This window comes from Scyliorhinus torazame, chromosome 6 (genome assembly GCF_047496885.1).
Source record: "Scyliorhinus torazame isolate Kashiwa2021f chromosome 6, sScyTor2.1, whole genome shotgun sequence".
In the NCBI taxonomy this organism is placed as follows: Eukaryota; Metazoa; Chordata; class Chondrichthyes; order Carcharhiniformes; family Scyliorhinidae; genus Scyliorhinus; species Scyliorhinus torazame.
In genome coordinates, this window is record NC_092712.1 from 184,145,400 (window position 1) to 184,163,852 (window position 18,453).

Below are 18,453 nucleotides of genomic sequence, written 5' to 3' on the forward strand. Positions count from 1 at the left end.
TGTTACTGGCTTCAATGACCCCTTCCCTCAGTAGCCTTTGGATTTCTGACCTAATAAAGATCCGGTCCTGGGCACTGTCGTATCTGCTCCTGGTGACGATGGGTTTGCAATCCGGGGTGAGGTTCGCAAACAGGGAAAGCGGGTCGACCTTAAGGGTCGCGAGGCCGCAGACAGTAAGAGGGGGTATAGGGCCGCCGAATTGGAAGGTCAGACTTTGAAGGTTACACTAGAAGTCTAAACCCAGGAGTGTAGCCGCACAGAGGTGGAGAAGGACAAAGAGACGGAAATTTTTGAACTCCCTTCCCTTGTCTGTGAGGTTTGCTACACAAAACCCCTTTATCTCCACTGAGTGGGAACCGGAGGCCAGTGAGATTTTTTGATTAACGGGGTGGATGAAGAGGGAAGAGCGCCTTACCGCGTCGGGGTGTATGAAGCTCTCCGTGCTCCCAGAGTCGATTAGGCAGGACGTCTCGAGCCCGTTGATGAAAACGGTCGTCGTAGCGGTTGAGAGTGTTCGAGGCCGAGACTGATCCAGGGTCACCGAGGCCAATCGCAATAGTTGAGAGTTCTGTTTGGGCAGTGTGTGGTCGGCCGAGCTGGGGTCCTGTGAGTTCATCCAAGATGGCGTCTCCCATTGGTCGCACCTGGCCGGGGGTGCACAAAATTGCGGCGCCCGGGGTCCACACGTGGCCCTGGGATATGGGGGCGGCGGCCACCGCTGGCCGCACGGGGCCCATGGAGAAATTTGTGGTTGCGGTCCGCATTCGCCGCTGGAGACCGCGGCCACCGCCCAGGCCTGACATACCCCCACGAAATGTCCCTTTTTGCCGCATCCCTTGCAGGTGGATGCGCGGGCCGGGCAGCGCTGGCGGGGGTGCTTGGCCTGCCCGCAAAAGTAGCAGCGGGGCCCCTCGGGATTGCCAGGCCGCCTTGCAGCGCAGGCCTGTGGGGGAATGGGGGAAGTCTCGGGGTCGGCCACGGCGGGGTTCCACGCTGCCCAGGGGGCTGCCGTGCGGTCGGGATCGTAGACGCGGGCGTTCCTGGAGGCCACGTCCAGGGAGCCTGCAAGGGCCCGTGCCTCCCTGAAACCCAGGGTGTCCTTCTCTAACAGGCGCTGGCGAATTTGTGACAATAGCATACCTGCCACGAAAGCGTCCCGAACTAAGAGTTCCGTGTGTTCGCTCGCCAAAACTTGCAGGCAGCCGCAGCTTCTTCCCAGCACCAGGGGTGCGCAATAGAATTCCTCCAGCGGTTCCCCAGGGGTTTGTCGCCTTGTTGCAAGCAGGTGCCGGGCGTAGACCTGGTTTACCGGGAGAATATAGTGTCCTTTTAGCAGCTCTATTGCTGCATCGAAGTCTTGTGCTTCCTCGATGAGGGTGTAAATCTCCGGGCTCACCATTGAGTGCAGGACGTGCAGTTTCTGCTCTCCAGTGGGTGCGTTTTCGGCCGTCTCAAGATACCCTTTAAAGCACGCCAGCCAGTGCTTAAAGATTGCCGCTGAGTTCGCCGCGTGTGGGCCAAGTTGCAGACACACCGGCTTGATTCGGAGCTCCAATCCTTTCTTCTTAAAATTCTAACTTATTTAATTGATGCACGATCAATGACCACTAAAGCGAGGTTGTAGTCCGACTGAAGGCTTTAATAAGCTAAATGTTTCCCCCGGCAGCTCAGGTACAAAATGAGGGCTGCTGGGGCGGCACGGGTTCTTATACCCCACCTATCAGGGCGGAGCTATTATACACTCTAGCCAATAGAAAGCATACAGTTTCTACCAATAGTGCTTTAGCCTGTCAGGTACCGTAATACCTATAATACCACACAGGGCAATTCCTCTGTGGCCACAGGAGAGGTACCAGAGGAATGGAGGATAGCCGGTGTGGTACCATTATTCAATAATAATGAAGGATAAACCAAGAAACTACAGGCCAGTCTGTCTAACCTCAGTGGTGGGGAAACTATTGGAAGCAATTCTGACAGACAGAATTAATCTGCATTTGAAGAGGTAGGGATTAATCAAGAACAGTCAGCATGGTTTTGTTCAGGGGAGGTCAGGTCTGACCAACTTGATTGAATTTTCCAAAGAGGCGACCATGTGTGTAGATGAGGGAAATGCAAATGAGGGAACTTCAGCAAGGCTTTTGATAAAGTCCCACATGGGAGACTGATAGCGATGGTAAGAGCCCATGGGATCCAAAGAAATTTGGCAAATTAGATCCCAAATTGGCTGAGTGACAGGAAGCAGAGGGTGATGATCGAGGGGTATTTTTCTGGCTGGAAGCATGTGTCAAGTGGGATCCCACAGGGATCAGGGTTGGGGCCGTTTCTCTTTGTGGTTTATATAAATGATTTAGATATGAATGCAGCTGGAATGATCAGTAAGTTTGCGGATGATACGAAAATTGGTGGGGTGGTAAATCGTGAGTCGGATAACCTTTGATTGCAGGAGGATATAGACGCGCTGATCAGTGGCAAATGGAATTCAATCTGATAAGTCTGAGGTGATGCATTTGGGCAGCACAAACGAGGTAAGGTAATACGTGATAAACGGCAGGACCCTCGGAAGCACCGAGGATCACAAGCATCTTGGTGTGCATGTACACCCACCCCTTAAGGTAGCAAGACAGGTGGATACAGTGGTTAAGAAGGCATATGGTATACTTGCCTTTATTAGCAAAGGCATCGGGCGGGATTCTCCGTTTCTGGCACTAAGCGTTGACACTGACTTTGACGACAGCAAAACTGGCGCCGAATCTGGATCGATTCAGCGACTGTGGAGGGACTAGCACACCGGCACCATGTGGAACCCAATCGATTCGAATAAAAAAACATGTGGGATTCACCAGGTCAGTGAACACTCGGGAGGTTCACAAGCTGCAGCCGCACATACACATTGCAATCCCCACTCACACTAATCCCAGCCAACAAGGTGGTACTGGTTGTGCTGGAGCTCGCCCATACAGCTGATGGGTTGGCTGGGGTCAAGAGGGCACTTAGGAGGGGTGGCCTGGGGGGGACACCCATATGATCTGTAGCCCCAAGTTCACGATGCGCTGTTAGCGGTGTCTGCAGCTGCATAGCTGCCTTGTCGGCTGCGGTAATGGTGTCCCGTGCCCTGACACCACAGCCTGGACACTCCCCACTACTCTCCCCCCGACCCTGGCAGAAGACATCCGGCCAGCGGCACAACTGTCATCAAACTATGTTGGACACTTTCCGTACCTCCTCCCTTTCCCTCAGCAGCCATGGCGCCGGTTACATGATTTTTAAAAGCATAAGTGAACTGCACCATCAGAAACTCAACCCATCGGAGGCGGAGAATCGTGGAGACCCCGGGGAATACTGGGTCAGGCCCACTAATGATATCCAAACTGTGTTTACTGTACGTGCGTTCTGGACCGCATTGACGCCACTGTCGAGGTGGCGGAAAGTTGCGATTTGGCGGCAAATCGGCACCCACCACGGTTTTGGCATCAGAACCGATTCTCCGCCCAATCGCGGTTCCCGATTTTGGCCTCAGCCAACGGAGAATCCCGTCCATCGAGTTTACTAGCAGGGAGGATATGCTGGAACAGTATAAAACGTTGGTTCGGCCACAGCCAGACTATTGTGTGCAGTTCTGGAATCCATAGGAGGGATGTTATAGCATTGGAAAGGTTGCAGATGGGATTTATCAGGATTTTGCCTGGGTTGGAGAGTTCTAATTATGAAGTAAGATTGAATACACTTGGATTGTTTTCCTTGGAGCAGAAGAGACTGAGGGGGGACATGATTGAAATGTGTACAATGATGAAGGGCATAGATAGAGTAGGCAGGAACAAATCTTCCCACTTGGTGGAGGGATCAATAACCAGGGGGCACAGATTTAAGGTAAGGGGCAGGAGGTTTAGAGGGGATGTGAGGAAAATCCTTTTCACCCAGAGGGTGGTGGGAATTTGGAATTTGTTGCCAGAAAAGGTGGTGGAGGCAGAGACCCTCATAACATTTAAGAAGTATTTAGATGTGCATTTGGGAACCCAGGGCATACAAGGCTATTGGCGAAGTGCTGGAAAATGGGGTTACAATGATTAGGTGGTTGCGTTTGTCCAGCACAATGGCCTTTTCTGTGCTGTATGATTCTATGACTCTATGTCAACTCACCTGACAGTAAGGTTGCATGTGAGATCTGCTACATTGAGGACATTGATGCAGCAGTTGTGCAGAAGATGTCTAATGGATTCATATAATGAAATGCTTGCTGAGTTCGGAAGCCTGCCAGAAAATTCCAAATTTCATGTCAAGGAGCACAGAGAGGTTCAGCAGCAACTTGACACAGGGTTTTGTGAGCAGCTTGGAATGCATTCCTTCCTGCTTAGAATTGAGAGCCAACTCCATTATTTGCACACTGTGGACTTGTGCCTCCTCTGATGGTTAAAGTCTCAGCTTCCACTGCTGAACAACAGCAGCTATCGAACATCTGAATGCTGCAGTGAAAGTGCAAACTGCCGCCATCATGATTCTTGATTGCAGTATGCAAATTGGCTTGCAACCATCCACACATCTGCTCTCCAATGGATTACGGGGATTGTTGAGAAGCTGGGAAGTAGCAGTGACTCCACCTGCTGTTCTTTCTCTCTCTCCCTCTCTTTTGTTTTCCCCTCTAGTGGCCATCAGCCAACCAACCAAGAATGCAGTCTCGCATTCCAAAACGGTGTAGTCTGCAGTCCTTGTAGGCCTTGAGCTCCTTGAAGGCATCTTCCAAGGCCTTCCGCAGTGAAAGTCAGCAGGCTTCCACCAGCGAAGCTGTCAAGCACTGAAGTAGCATCTGGTAGGAGCATTGAGGCATCAAATATACATGGAAGGCAGGAACTGACGGAATGCAGAAGGATGATTAGTTGGCTTTTGTGTTCAATATGGCATGATTTTCTTTGTAAATTTGGTTTGGAATAATTGTTTTGTGTTTGATTTTATGGGAAGCGACGGAGGACATTTTTCCCACTTTTGCATCTTCAGCCTGACTGACCTGTGCTCCCACTCTCTGAGTCATGACACGGTGACTTTTTAAGATTTTTTATGTGAGGCATTTGTATGGGTGCACCTGTAACACCACAACAGACATCGGTACCAATGCTTAACATGGTAATTGCTCTGTCCCAGGATTTAGGATACGGTCACATAAGGGATAAAGCCCCAGGACCCTCAGCACATCAAATATTTTTATCTTAAGATCTGCAGCAATGTGACACCAAATGCATAACTTTTAACAAGTGACCAGTCAACACAAACAGCAAAATCATCAGAGTTACAACGATGAACAATCAAGGTAAATGTATCTTAATCAAGTAATCTGCTGTTGCATTTGTACACGAGGCTTGCATTTATTATTATTTGGCAGTGTCTGACTGAGAAGAAGCTTTCTTTTATGTCATAATATATTTCCACAACGGTGGAACAATACATGACTGCACATACAGCTGGCCCACTCGTGGTCAATATTGAGATTCAGTAGCTCAGTGTGACTGTGATATTTTCAGTGCATCATTGGAACGCTTTCATGCTGTAAGGCTTAGTGGTGTTCTACAGTGTGACAAGCAGTTCACTATGAATATATAATTTGTCACACGTTTCACAAACACTAGGCTTGACTGACCTCCATCATCAGTTGTAAGGCCTCTTGTAGCAAACAGCCCAATTGAACTGCTTCTTTCTGCATTCCAGTGAAGATACAGACACTCTTCGAAAGACTTTCTATGGGGAGAAAGACAAATTAATGTAAGATTTTTGTTACTACTTTCTCAGCGAAGATTGTTTGATGGTCCTTCCTTAAAGGAACATTTACCCTTCATTTTCTCCTCGACATTCTCCCGGTGCCAAAGCTTACTCCAAACCCATGTGATTTTGTTTTCTTTCATCTCCCTTCATTTCTTGAAGGCGGCATCCTCCGGTACCTCACCTTAGTGGCCATGTATGAAAGAATTACCAGGAATTACCAGGCTCCACTCCCTATACAGAGTCTTGATTGATCTGAGTGCAAATTGGCGAATCCAATAGGGCTGTCAAGATTTACTACACCCGCTGAGGTTGAACCTGGTGTTATTAAAATGATTAAACTTGACTTTTGCCGACAGTACATGTATTCAAACTTGGAACTCAAGAAAGAAGCTTGAGCATAAGATGTATTAATAAATTATGATGTGTCAAACAGCCTTTTCCCAACTGTACACTGGAATTGGTTCATATTAGTAGTTCAGGAATGCTTCCATACTTGGTTATATTTTCATTATTTCCAGGACAAAATAGGAATAGGTTTACAGATGTCAAGAAAGAATGTTGTCAAACTTGTAAACAACTTTCCATATGATAAGCATAATTTCATTCCAGTGAAAATAAATGCAGAAAATGTTAAAAAGACAACAGGCCAATCAGCATCTGTAAAAACTCCTTACTATTTCAGCAAGACCCTTTATCAAACAAGTGCAATTTACTGAGATTCCTTTTAAATGTTTCAGTAAGTTGCGGTAAATATTTTTCACTCCGAACAAGCACCTCTCAGTGGGTTTCTCCCTCATGCACAGCATGGAGCTGAAGGCTAACTTGTCATCCATTTTAAGACAGAATCTGACTTGTACAAATCTGGCAGCAAGACCACTCCCACAATTAACTGTAAAACTACAATCCTGTGTTGAAATAAGTAAAAAGCTTTTCTGCATATACTGTTTCCCACAATTTTACCTGAGCCAATCAGAACAAAAATCATGACTTAACAGTATTAGTCAGTATTAACAGGCTTGAAAGAAAAAAAAAGAATTGCATTTATATTGTGCCTTTCACAACCACAAGATATCCCAAAGTCTGCCAGTAAAGCATTTGTGAAGTGCAATTGCTGTTGTAATGTAGAAAACACACGTTTGCACAAATAGTAACGTGATAATGATCAGATAGTTTTCTATTTTCGAGATGTTGATCGAGGGATAAATATTTGCTAGTATATCAAGGATAATTGTAAATTAATGTGAATGCTGGAATCTGAACAAAAAACAGAAAATGCTGGACAATCTCAGCAGATCAGACAGCATCAGTAGAGAGAGAACAGAGCTATCGTTTCGAGTCTGGATGTCACAGCCCATGAAAAGAGCACAGTTAGCAGCTTAAGGTTATGTATATAATAGAATTTCTACAGAGCAGGAGATCATTTGGTCCATCAAGTCTGAGCCTAGCACATGTTGCAGTTGAATTTACCCTGCTCAGGGCTTCCGCCCATACCCCCTCCTCCATCTCCTCGCCGAGTTCCTCCTCCCACTTGAGCTTCAGATCCTCTGTCTGGGACTCCTCCCCTTGCATAAGTTCACGGTAAATATCCGAGACTTTCCCTCGACCAAACGGTCGCGTAACATTTCTGACAAGGTCTCACCATAGTCACAGTACTCCGCAATCCTGCGTAGCCTGGATAGAAAATCGGCAAGGGATTCTCCAGGGGTCCTCTCAGCGGTATTAAACCGGTAACGCTGGACTATCGTGGACGGGGTTGGGTTAAAATGTTGCCCCACTATATTCACAAGTTCATCAATCGTTTTGGTGTCCGGCGCAGCTGGGTACGTAAGGCTCCTAATCACCCCAAATGTATGCGTGCCGCAGGCGGTGAGCAATATGACCATCTGGCGCTCGTTTTCGGTGATACTGTTTGCCTGGAAATAGTAACGCATTCGTTGTGCGTACTGGTTCCAGCTTTCCAGCGCAGCATCAAAAACAGCCAAACGTCCGTACAGAGGCATGGTATAATAGAAAACAACTTCCAACCTGTATCCAACAAAAATCCAGGGAGGTGGCTTCAGCAGTGTAGACAGCTATTCACTTTTACCCTCGTCGCCAGTTTTGTGAGGCCATGAAGAATCCAGCATGAGTTTTAAGGATACAAAGTAATAACATTTATTTACAATAACATATATATATATTATATATATATAACAGCAGCAGCAACTTCCCTTGCTGCACACTCCTTCCTGCTGGTTCCAAACAGGCCAGCTTTATTTATACTTGGAGTTTACTAATGGTTTCTCTGCCCCCCTCATTGGGGAAGCTCATACTCCCACAGGATTGTGGGATTGTCATTAGTCCCCAGCCAATGGTAAGCAGGCAGGTTATAACATCCTTCAACCCATCTATCTCTATTGCAGTGATTGTTTGTGTGTCCGCCTGTTCCTCCACCGCTTGCTCCAGCTCCTTGACCTTTTTGTCCTGGGCCTCTAGCCTTTGGTTCACTTGCTCCACCGCTTTCTGCAGCGGTTCTAAGTTATCCCGCTTCATGTCTTCAAAACTTCCTTTTATGACCTGCAGCATATTGTACAGCGCTGCTTGGATCGTCTGGTCCGCAGTCCGGTCAGCCATCTTTGGTCCCGGGTCAGCTCCCACACCACTTTGTCTCTGCCCCTTCTTTTCCTGCTTTCGTTGCTTTCTGCTCTTCTTTGTTTCCATACAGCTCCGCACACTTCAATCAGCAACTTAGTGGCTGTCTTTTCTAGCGCTCAAAAGTTCCAAAAAGTCGGGAAACCAGGTCCAAAAAGCCATCCGGAGTGAGAGCCACCGAATGTGCGACTCACTCCCTCATAGCCACCACCGGAAGTCCAATCTCTCCTATCTTTTAACCTATCACAGGCCTTCCTCTGTCCTGATCCCATCCACCTCCTTGCTCAAATTCTATTTAATTTCTAACTTTCCCAGTTCTGATGAAAGATAATCAAGCTGAACCATTAATTCTGTTTCTCTGGCGTGTTGGCCAACAGTTCTCCCTCAACAATCAGCACAATAAAGTCCATTCACAGCCACGGTTGCTGTCTGACCTGCTAAGTATTGCCAGCATTTTCTGTTCTTATTTCAGATTTCCAGCATCTGCATTATTCTGCTTTACAATCTATAATTTTATCTTGTTTTAACTTCCTTATATTACTTATTTCTGCTAAATCTTAAATCTCAATAATCTTGACTTTGAATAATGTTCCAATGGTTTGGAACATTTCCCCAAGTTGTACTTAGCCCGTTACCCAGTCATTTGTTGGTCGACAATTTCTTTTGTTAAATCTTTATTGTCAGGCAGGTGTGGAAGTTTCAGCTTACTGGCCTTTTGCCACATGTGAAGTACCAGATCTTGTCTTGTTTGTCTACATGTAATTTAAACTGTACGTTAGGTGGTGAATTCCCTAAAGCTATAGGGATTGCAGCAGCAGACTGAGATTGAAGAGCTGGTGCTCTTTCATCATAAGAGGTGAGACCATCCTTTTCTTGACAACAGATGAACATACCTATTATTCTCAGATACAACTACACTGCTGTTTCTTGGGGAAAGGTGTAATCTCTCTCTCTCCTTCTTACAAGGTATAGGTGATGCCGTTTTGTTAAATGATAGATTTCTTTTTTTTTCATAAATATTTTTATTCTCCTTTTTCACATTTTCTCCCAAATTTACACCCACCAACAATAAACAATAATCAGTAACGAATGCAATATCAATCCCCATGTTAACAATAACAATCCCATCCTTCCACCAAACCCCCAAACATTAGCCCGCATGTTCACATAAACAAATAACAAAAAGGAATCAGGAATCACCCGTAGTCACCATTAAAACATACAGTCCCCCTCCCCCCAACCCTCCCAACCCCCCTCTTAATGTTCGATGTGATCCAATTCTTGAAAGTGCATAATGAATAACCCCCATGAATTGTAGAACCCCTCCATCCTTCCCCTTAGTTCAAATTTGACCTTCTCAAGAGTCAAGAATGCCAGCAGGTCCCCCCGCCCTCCCCCCGCCACCACCATGCCGGGGCACAGGGTGGAGAGGCTGCTCTCCATCCCAACAGGATCCGCATTCAGGCAATCAACGAGGTGTAGGCTACAACATCTGCCTCGGCACCCGTTTCCAACCCCCGGCTAGTCCGACACCCCAAATATGACCTCCTGAGGGCCCGGGTCCAGTTTCACGCGCACCACTTTAGAGATTACCCTAAAAACCTCCGTCCAGTAATTCTCCAGCTTTGGACAGGACCAAAACATATGAATGTGATTCATGGGGCTGCCCCCACATCGTTCACACACATCTTCTACCCCCTCAAAGAGCAGGCTTATCCTCACCCCTATGAGGTGCACTCTACATACCACGTTCAGCTGTATCAGCCCCAACCTCGCGCACGATGAGGAGGCGTTCACCCTCCAGAGTACCTCACACCAATCCTTCCTCCATATCCTCTCCCAACTCTTCCTCTCACTTTACCTTGATCGCATCCAGCAGTGCCTCTTCCAAAATAGCCTCGTAAACTGCCAACACTACACCCTTCTCCAGTCCCCCTGTCATCAGCACCTCCTCCAGCAATGTGGAGGCCGGCTCTACGGGGAAGCTCTGTATCTCCTTTCTGGCAAAGTCTCGAACCTGCATGTATCTAAATATTTCCCCCTGCTCCAGCTCCTTCAATCCTGCAAAACTACCCCCAAGAAATAAATCTTTTTGTGTCCTAATTCCTTTCTTCTCCCATCTCCAAAAATTTCCATCCCACTTCCTTGGCTCAAATTTATGGTTCCCCCTAATCGGCATTTCCCTTGACCCTGCCCCCAACCCAAAGTGCAGGCGAAACTGCCTCCAAATTCTCAACGAAGCTATTACTACCGGACTCCCTGAGTATCTCCCCGGGGCCATCGGGAGCGGCGCTGTTGCTAGCGCCTTCAATCCCGACCCCCTACATAAACTCTCCTCCATTCTGACCCACTGGGAATCGACCCCTCTGACCCAGCTCCACACAAAAAACATAGAACAAAGAACAAAGAAATGTACAGCACAGGAACAGGCCCTTCGGCCCTCCAAGCCTGTGCCGACCATGCTGCCCGACTAAACTACAATCTGCTACACTTCCTGGGTCCGTATCCCTCTATTCCCATCCTATTTGTGTATTTGTCAAGATGCCCCTTAAATGTCACTATCGTCCCTGCTTCCACCACCTCCTCCGGTAGCGAGTTCCAGGCACCCACTACCCTCTGTGTAAAAAACTTGCCTCGTACATCTACTCTAAACCATGCCCCTCTCACCTTAAACCTATGCCCCCAGTAATTGACCCCTCTACCCCGGGGAAAAGCCTCTGACTATCCACTCTGTCTATGCCCCTCATAATTTTGTAGACCTCTATCAGGTCGCCCCTCAACCTCCTTCGTTCCAGTGAGAACAAACCAAGTTTATTCAACCGCTCCTCATAACTAATGCCCTCCATACCAGGCAACATTCTGGTAAATCTCTTCTGCACCCTCTCTAAAGCCTCCACATCCTTCTGGTAGTGTGGCGACCAGAATTGAGCACGATACTCCAAGTGTGGCCTAACTAAGGTTCTAAACAGCTGCAACATGACTTGCCAATTCTTATACTCAATGCCCCAGCCAATGAAGGCAAGCATGCCGTATGCCTTCTTGACTACCTTCTCCACCTGTGTTGCCCCTTTCAGTGACCTGTGGATCTGTACTCCTAGATCTCTTTGACTTTCAATACTCTTGAGGGTTCTACCATTCACTGTATATTCCCTACCTGCATTAGACCTTCCAAAATGCATTACCTCACATTTGTCCGGATTAAACTCCATCTGCCATCTCTCCGCCCAAGTCTCCAAACAATCTAAATCCTGCTGTATCCTCTGACAGTCCTCATCGCTATCCGCAATTCCACCAACCTTTGTGTCGTCTGCAAACTTACTAATCAGACCAGTTACATTTTCCTCCAAATCATTTATATATACTACAAACAGCAAAGGTCCCAGCACTGATCCCTGTGGAACACCACTGGTCACAGCCCTCCAATTAGAAAAGCATCCTTCCATTGCTACTCTCTGCCTTCTATGACCTAGCCAGTTCCGAATCCACCTTGCCAGCTCACCCCTGATCCCGTGTGACTTCACCTTTTGTACTAGTCTACCATGAGGGACCTTGTCAAAGGCCTTACTAAAGTCCATATAGACAACATCCACTGCCCTACCTGCATCAATCATCTTAGTGACCTCCTCGAAAAACTCTATCAAGTTAGTGAGACACGACCTCCCCTTCACAAAACCATGCTGCCTCTCACTAATACGTCCATTTGCTTCCAAATGGGAGTAGATCCTGTCTCGAAGAATTCTCTCCAGTAATTTCCCTACCACTGCAGTAAGGCTCACCGGCCTGTAGTTCCCTGGATTATCCTTGCTACCCTTCTTAAACAGAGGAACCTGGGGCAAAATTATCCATCCCGCCGCGCCACATTTCTGCCCCGACCCGCCGGCGGGATGCTCCGTAACACCGGCCGGTCAATGGGGTTTCCCATTGTGGGGCAGCCCCACGCCGTCGGGAAACCCCCGGGCGCCGGCAAAACGGAGACTCCCGCCGGCAGAGAATGACGCCCAACATTGGCTATTCTCCAGTCCTCCGGGATTCTCCACATTCACCGCCCAGTAATAATACATCAGGTTCAGAAGACCCAAACCCCCTGCCTGCCTTCCTCTCCGTAGTAGCACCTTTCTAATTCTGAATTATGATAGATTTCTACTGTATAATCATGGCTTTCTTAAAAGAAAAATACTGGTTCTAATAGCTCAATTGGGGAATGAACTAACAAGTGTATAATTTAACCATACAACTGCATGAAGGTCCCTAGTTTAATCCCAGGTCTATTAGGAACTAGCTGGTTTCACACAGAGGAACAGTAAGAGTGCCACAACTGACCTCTGATCTGGGAAAGGAAAAATAAATAACCAAGGTCCCTAATCCTGATTACCATACAGTTGCTCCAGAATCATGGGTGAGATTCTCCACTCCCCCGCCGGTTGGGAGAATCACCTGGGCCGCCAAAATTTCCCGGGACGCCGGTCCGACGCCCTCCCGCGATTCTCCCAAGCGGCGGGAACGGCCCCGTCGAGTTCCGCGGGCCGCAGGCCGGAGAATCACCGGAGACACCCAAAATGGCGATTCTCCGGCACCCCCGCTATTCTCAGGCCCCGGATGGGCCGAGCGGCCAGGCCAAAACAGCGGGTTCCACACCTGGTCGCTGCCGTCGAGAACAGCGCGGGAACGCTGGGGGGGGCGGCCTGCAGGGGGGGGAGGGGGGATCCTGCACCGGGGGGTACCTCAAATGTGGCATGGCCCGCGATTGGTGCCCACCGATCGTCGGGCCGTCCTCTCTGAAGGAGGACCTCCTTCCTTCTGCGGCCCCGCAAGATCCGTCCACCATCTTCCTGCGGGGCGGACTCAGAGAGGACGGCAACCACGCATGTGCGGGTGACGGCAGTTATGCGGCGCCGGGCGCGTCATCTATGCGGCGCCGCCTTTACGCGGCGACAAGGCCTGGCGCGTGTAGATGACGCGGCCCCGATCCTAGCCCATTGTCGGGGCCTGAATCGGTCGGGATCGGGTCGTTTCGCGCCGTCGTGAACCTCGACGGCGTTCACGACGGCGTGGGCACTTCGGCGCGGGAGTGGAGAATCCCGCCCCATGTGTGGCCATCAAGTGGAGATGGCTACCCCACTCCTGATGAATAGTCTGATGAAACCTACTGGAGGAATTAGCCGAAGGATGGGAACCGGCGGTTTGTCAAGCAAAGTCAATACTCAAGGAATGAAACGCGTGTTCCTGCTGCAGTGTGCAGCTCTGCAAGGTGACTCTGCCTGATTGCAGGTTCTTTCATTGAAGGAAACTCAATGTGTTCTATGTGTGTAATACAACTGATGTATCTGAGAGATATGCAGAGTGATCCACCTCTTTCATTCATCACTGCTTGTGAAATTTGGCATATATCCCCCAGTTGTACACAGAGATTCAAGGCAATTTCCACATAAACCATTGCTATCAGAGCTGTGATTTATTCTTGAACTTGTCTGTAGGCCTGGCTCCAGAAGATGCATACTGCTGTTCACAGTAAATCAGAGGTGAAAGGTAGCTACTTTTTCCTGGGAAGATAGTCGGGAAGTGATCTGCTTGGGTTGGTTACATTTTATTCTCCTTCAGCGTTTATCAGGTGCCAGAAATCTGTTAATGACCGGCTATCAAAGCCATTTTCCATTAAATTCAGTGAAAAAGAAAATCATGCAGGTCAATTCACTACCACCCATCTTGCGCTGCTGCCAAAGCCAATTTTACCCTTGGTATGCTTCAAAGAGCTCCAATGTAATTCTTTCCAAGGCAGGAAGAAACAGAAGTACAATATACTTTAAACAAGAAACTGCCTTTTCCACCTCTGGGAATGTAAGCTATTAGAAATATCTATGATTTGATTTGATTTGATTTATTGTCACATGTACCGAAGTACAGTGAAAAGTATTTTTTCTGCGGCCGAGGGAACGTACACAGTACGTACATAGTAGACAAAAGAATAATCGACAGAGAACATTGCCAAATGGTACATCGACAAACAGTGATTGGTTACAGTGCGGAACAGGGGGCCAAACATAGTAAAAACATAAGCAAGAGCAGCATAGGGCGTCGTGAATAGTGTTCTTACAGGGAACAGATCAGTTGGAGGGGGAGTCGTTGAGGAGTCTTGTAGCTGTGGGGAAGAAGCTGTTCCTCTGTCTGGATGTGCGGGTTTTCAGACTTCTGTACCTTCTGCCTGATAGAAGGGTCTGGAAGAAGGCAATGCCTGGGTGGGAGGGGTCTCTGATAATGCTGTCTGCATTCCTGAGGCAGCAGGAGGTGTATACAGAATCATGTGGGGTGGCAAGCTTGTGTGATGCGTTGGGCTGAGTTCACAACACTCTGCATTTCTTGTGATCATGGGCCAAGCAGTTGCCATACCAGGCTGTAATGCAGCCGGATAGGATGCTCTCTATCGCACATCTGTAGAGGTTTGTGAGCGTCGATGCAGACATGCCAAATTTCTTTAGCTTCCATAGGAAGTAGAGATGTTGTTGGGCTTTCTTGACTGTTGCATCAGCGTGAGTGGACCAGGACAGACTGTTGGTGATGGTGACCTTCAGGAACTTAAAGCTATCGACCATCTCCACTTCGGAGCCATTAATGCAGACGGGAGTGTGTGTCATGCTCCGCTCCCTGAAGTCGATGATCAGTTCCTTGGTCTTTCCAACACTTAGAGAGAGGTTGTTTTCGGTACACCATGCAACCAAGTGATTTATCTCTCTCCTGTAGTGTGATTCATCGTTGTTGAGATACGGCCCACCACAGTCGTATCATCCGCAAACTTATGGATTGAGTTGGAGTTAAATCCTGCCACACAGTCATGTGTGGCATAGGGAGTACAGTAGAGGACTGAGCACACAGCTTTGCGGTGCCCCGGTGTTGAGGACTATTGTGGAGGAGGTGATGTTGCCCATCCTGACAGATTGCGGTCTGTTAGTGAGGAAGTCGAGGATCCAGCTGCACAGGGAGGGGTCAAGTCCAAGATTGCGGAGTTTGGTTATTACTCTTGTCGGGATAATGGTGTTGAAGGCAGAGCTGTAGTCGATGAACAGAAGTCTTACATAAGTGTCCTTGTTGTCAAGGTGTTTGAGTGTTGATTGTAGAGCCAGTGAGATAGTGTTTGCTGTGGACCGGTTGTGGTGATAGGCAAACTGCAGTGGATCGAGACCGTCTGGGAGGCTGGCAGTGATCCATCTCATGACTAGCCGCTCGAAGCATTTCATGATAACAGACATCAAAGCCACCGGTCGGCAGTCATTGAGGCAAGCCACCTTGTTCTTCTTTGGTCCTGGTATTGTGGTGGTCTTCTTGAAGGAGATGGGGACCTTAGAGCGGAGGAGTGAGGTGGTGAAGGTATCTGCGAATACACTCGCCAGCTGGTCTGCGCAGGCTCTGAGTCCTCACCCAGGGATTCTGTCGGGGCCCGTCGCTTTCCACAGATTCACTTTCAAGAAGGCAGCTCTTACTTCTGAGGCTGTTTTAAAGTAGGTATGGGTGTGTTCAGGGCTGTTGGGGCGGGTGGCACTGATACATTGGCTGACTGCTCAAAGCGGGCATATAACTTGTTCAGATCATCGGGTAGGGATGCTCTAGCCCCAGATATTCCCCCTGGCCTTGCTTTATAGCCTGTGATCTTGTGTAGGCCCTGCCATAATTGTTGTGGGTTAGTGTCGTTGGCCTGGGACTCTAGTTTGAGGCGGTATTGTCTTTTTGCATCCCTGATGGCTTTTCGTGTAGTATAAAATATATTTAATCCAACAGTGATCAAATAACTAGAAAGCACTTCCTGTATATTTCAATAAGGGAAATTTAGTCACAGGTTTTAGTAAAATGACTGGACCAGACCGTCTCATCTTTAAAATTATATGTGCTCAATATCATGTAAAAGATACGAAGGGGATTTTCTTGCATCGAGAGCAAGGAAAAGTTTAACCTGTATCAAGAGTGGCTGTGAGGCATGGATGGGTACAAGAGGGCAATCAGCTGAGGCTGAGTATCAGTATTGGCTGTTCAGATGGGGATGTGAGGAGATGCCTGAAGAGACAGGAATGTGTGGAGTTGCATGATGGGTTCTGAGGAGTGCTGTGCAGGAGAATACTGGATAAGGCAGAGTGTAGAGCTTTGAATCTGAAAGTGTTATGCTACTCACTGCTCACCCTGCAGAGGTCCTAAAACCTCTTGATGCTCGAGCTCCAGTTTGAAGTGGCCTGCAGCTGACTGCCACGGCCACTTCCATGCATGTCTATTTGGTTTGAGGGACTGGTCTCTTCCTCCCGTCCATGGGAAATATCACTTGCTGCAGCCCCTCTAATCTCTCAGCAGGGCCCCCAGATAAGAGTGAGAGAACAGGGGAGCAGCCTTCCCACTGCTCCTCTCCAAACCTGTGGTTACTGCAGCCTGAGAAATCAGTGCGCAGGCAAGCCTTTCTAACACACATCACAATCCCTTAAAGTAGAAACCCTTCCTTTGACCAATCCAAAGCACCTTCTCGTCTGTCCTCCCTAATTGGTTGGGAAATTCAGAGATGAGTATGAATACCCTGGCTCAATTAAAGATCCTCAGCAAAGTGAGGAGTTCAGTGGGTTGCCACCGCTAGTGATGCTGCCTTTTTGGCAGGGAGCATCAGTTCAAAATTCCACTCAATATTAAATATGATAAAGGAAAGAGATGAGGAAATTTTAGGTAGCGATATAGTTGCCTATTAGTTCTGGGACAGGTTGAGCCACCCAGATGTCTTGAGTTCAAAATTGTAACACAATAATTTGTGAAACTGAATTCAATAAATCTGTTATTGGCAAACCATATTTTCAAGAGCTGTATTTTTCCTTGGAAGGATATTACATTATTTGGACATTTTTTTTTAAAGGCTATAAGTACAGTTTTGGAATGGGAGCAAGTATGCCTTTTGAAGAAATCACCTGACAGCATGGTACTTGAGGAGGAGAGCTCTTTGCTTATATGAACATTAATTATTTTAACGGCAGGGAGAGGACAAAAATGTTTTGAAGGCAATGGCCCTGGTGCTCTGCTGGAAATCACCTGATGAAAAGGAACTTTAAGATTTGAACTTATTCTTTTTTAAACTCAGTTGGGAATGAACTGAGAAAGGGAAAAGTTGCCCTTCACCCCACTCTCTTTGAATATCCTGTGGCAATCAGAATCCAGCTCGGAATCCTCATCTCAGTGAACTTTGAAGCCTGAGAGACTGAGGCAAGAAGGATGGACCCGGCTCTATTCTCCTCCATGCTAAATCTGTTGGTGAAAACTTGAAGGCATCTACTGAGATTCGTGGTCCGCCCTCACATGAGGAAGCACCAGATCAACAATGCCAAAACCCTACAGACTTTATCCTTTTTATAAACATCTTGGGCGAAATTCTCCGTTATCGGCGGAAAGTCCGCCGATCGGCGCAAAAAACGGCGCAAATCCCACTTGCGTCACGTCATAAAAATGGGACGATAGTCTCCGGCCCGAAATGGGCTAGCAGCGACGTAACGGGATCCGCGCTTGCGCAGTGGTTCACGCCGTGCAGCGTCATACGCGCTGCACGGCGTGACGGCTCATAAGGCCGCGGAGCTCCCCCCCACCCGACCAGAACACCCGACCGCAGCACCCGACTGGATGGCTGGCCGTCGCTCAGCCCCGAGGTTCGAGTCACGCGATGTGGAGGTGCTCCTGGACGCGGTGGAGCAGAGGAGGGACGCCCTGTATCCCGGGCACGGCCGCAGAGTTGCCCCACGCCACAGCCGGCGTCTGTGGAGGGAAGTGGCAGAGGCCGTCACCGCTGTGGACCTGACACCACGGACAGGCACCCAGTGCCACAAGAAGGTGAACGACCTCGTCAGAGCAGGCTGGGTGAGCCTCCCCCATATCCCCCCTCCCCCAAATCCCCCCCTCCCCCATATCCCCCCTCCCCCATATCCCCCCCCATATCCCCCCTCCCCATATCCCCCCTCCCCCATATCCCCCCCTCCCCCATATCCCCCCTCCCCCATATCCCCCCTCCCCCATATCCCCCCTCCCCCATATCCCCCCTCCCCCATATCCCCCCTCCCCCATATCCCCCAT

General features: G+C 48.5%; 1 protein-coding gene across 6 annotated transcripts in view; it reads right to left on the bottom strand.

The window, feature by feature from the left end:
• The window catches only part of crppa (CDP-L-ribitol pyrophosphorylase A), a 599,604-nt gene that overhangs the window by 404,785 nt on the left and 176,366 nt on the right, over positions 1-18,453 (bottom strand). For all 6 annotated transcript variants that reach the window (XM_072509159.1, XM_072509161.1, XM_072509158.1 and 3 more), the window contains one exon: positions 5,627-5,724. In XM_072509159.1, the coding sequence (XP_072365260.1) occupies positions 5,627-5,724 (98 nt within the window). The remainder of the gene's footprint in view (positions 1-5,626; positions 5,725-18,453) is intronic.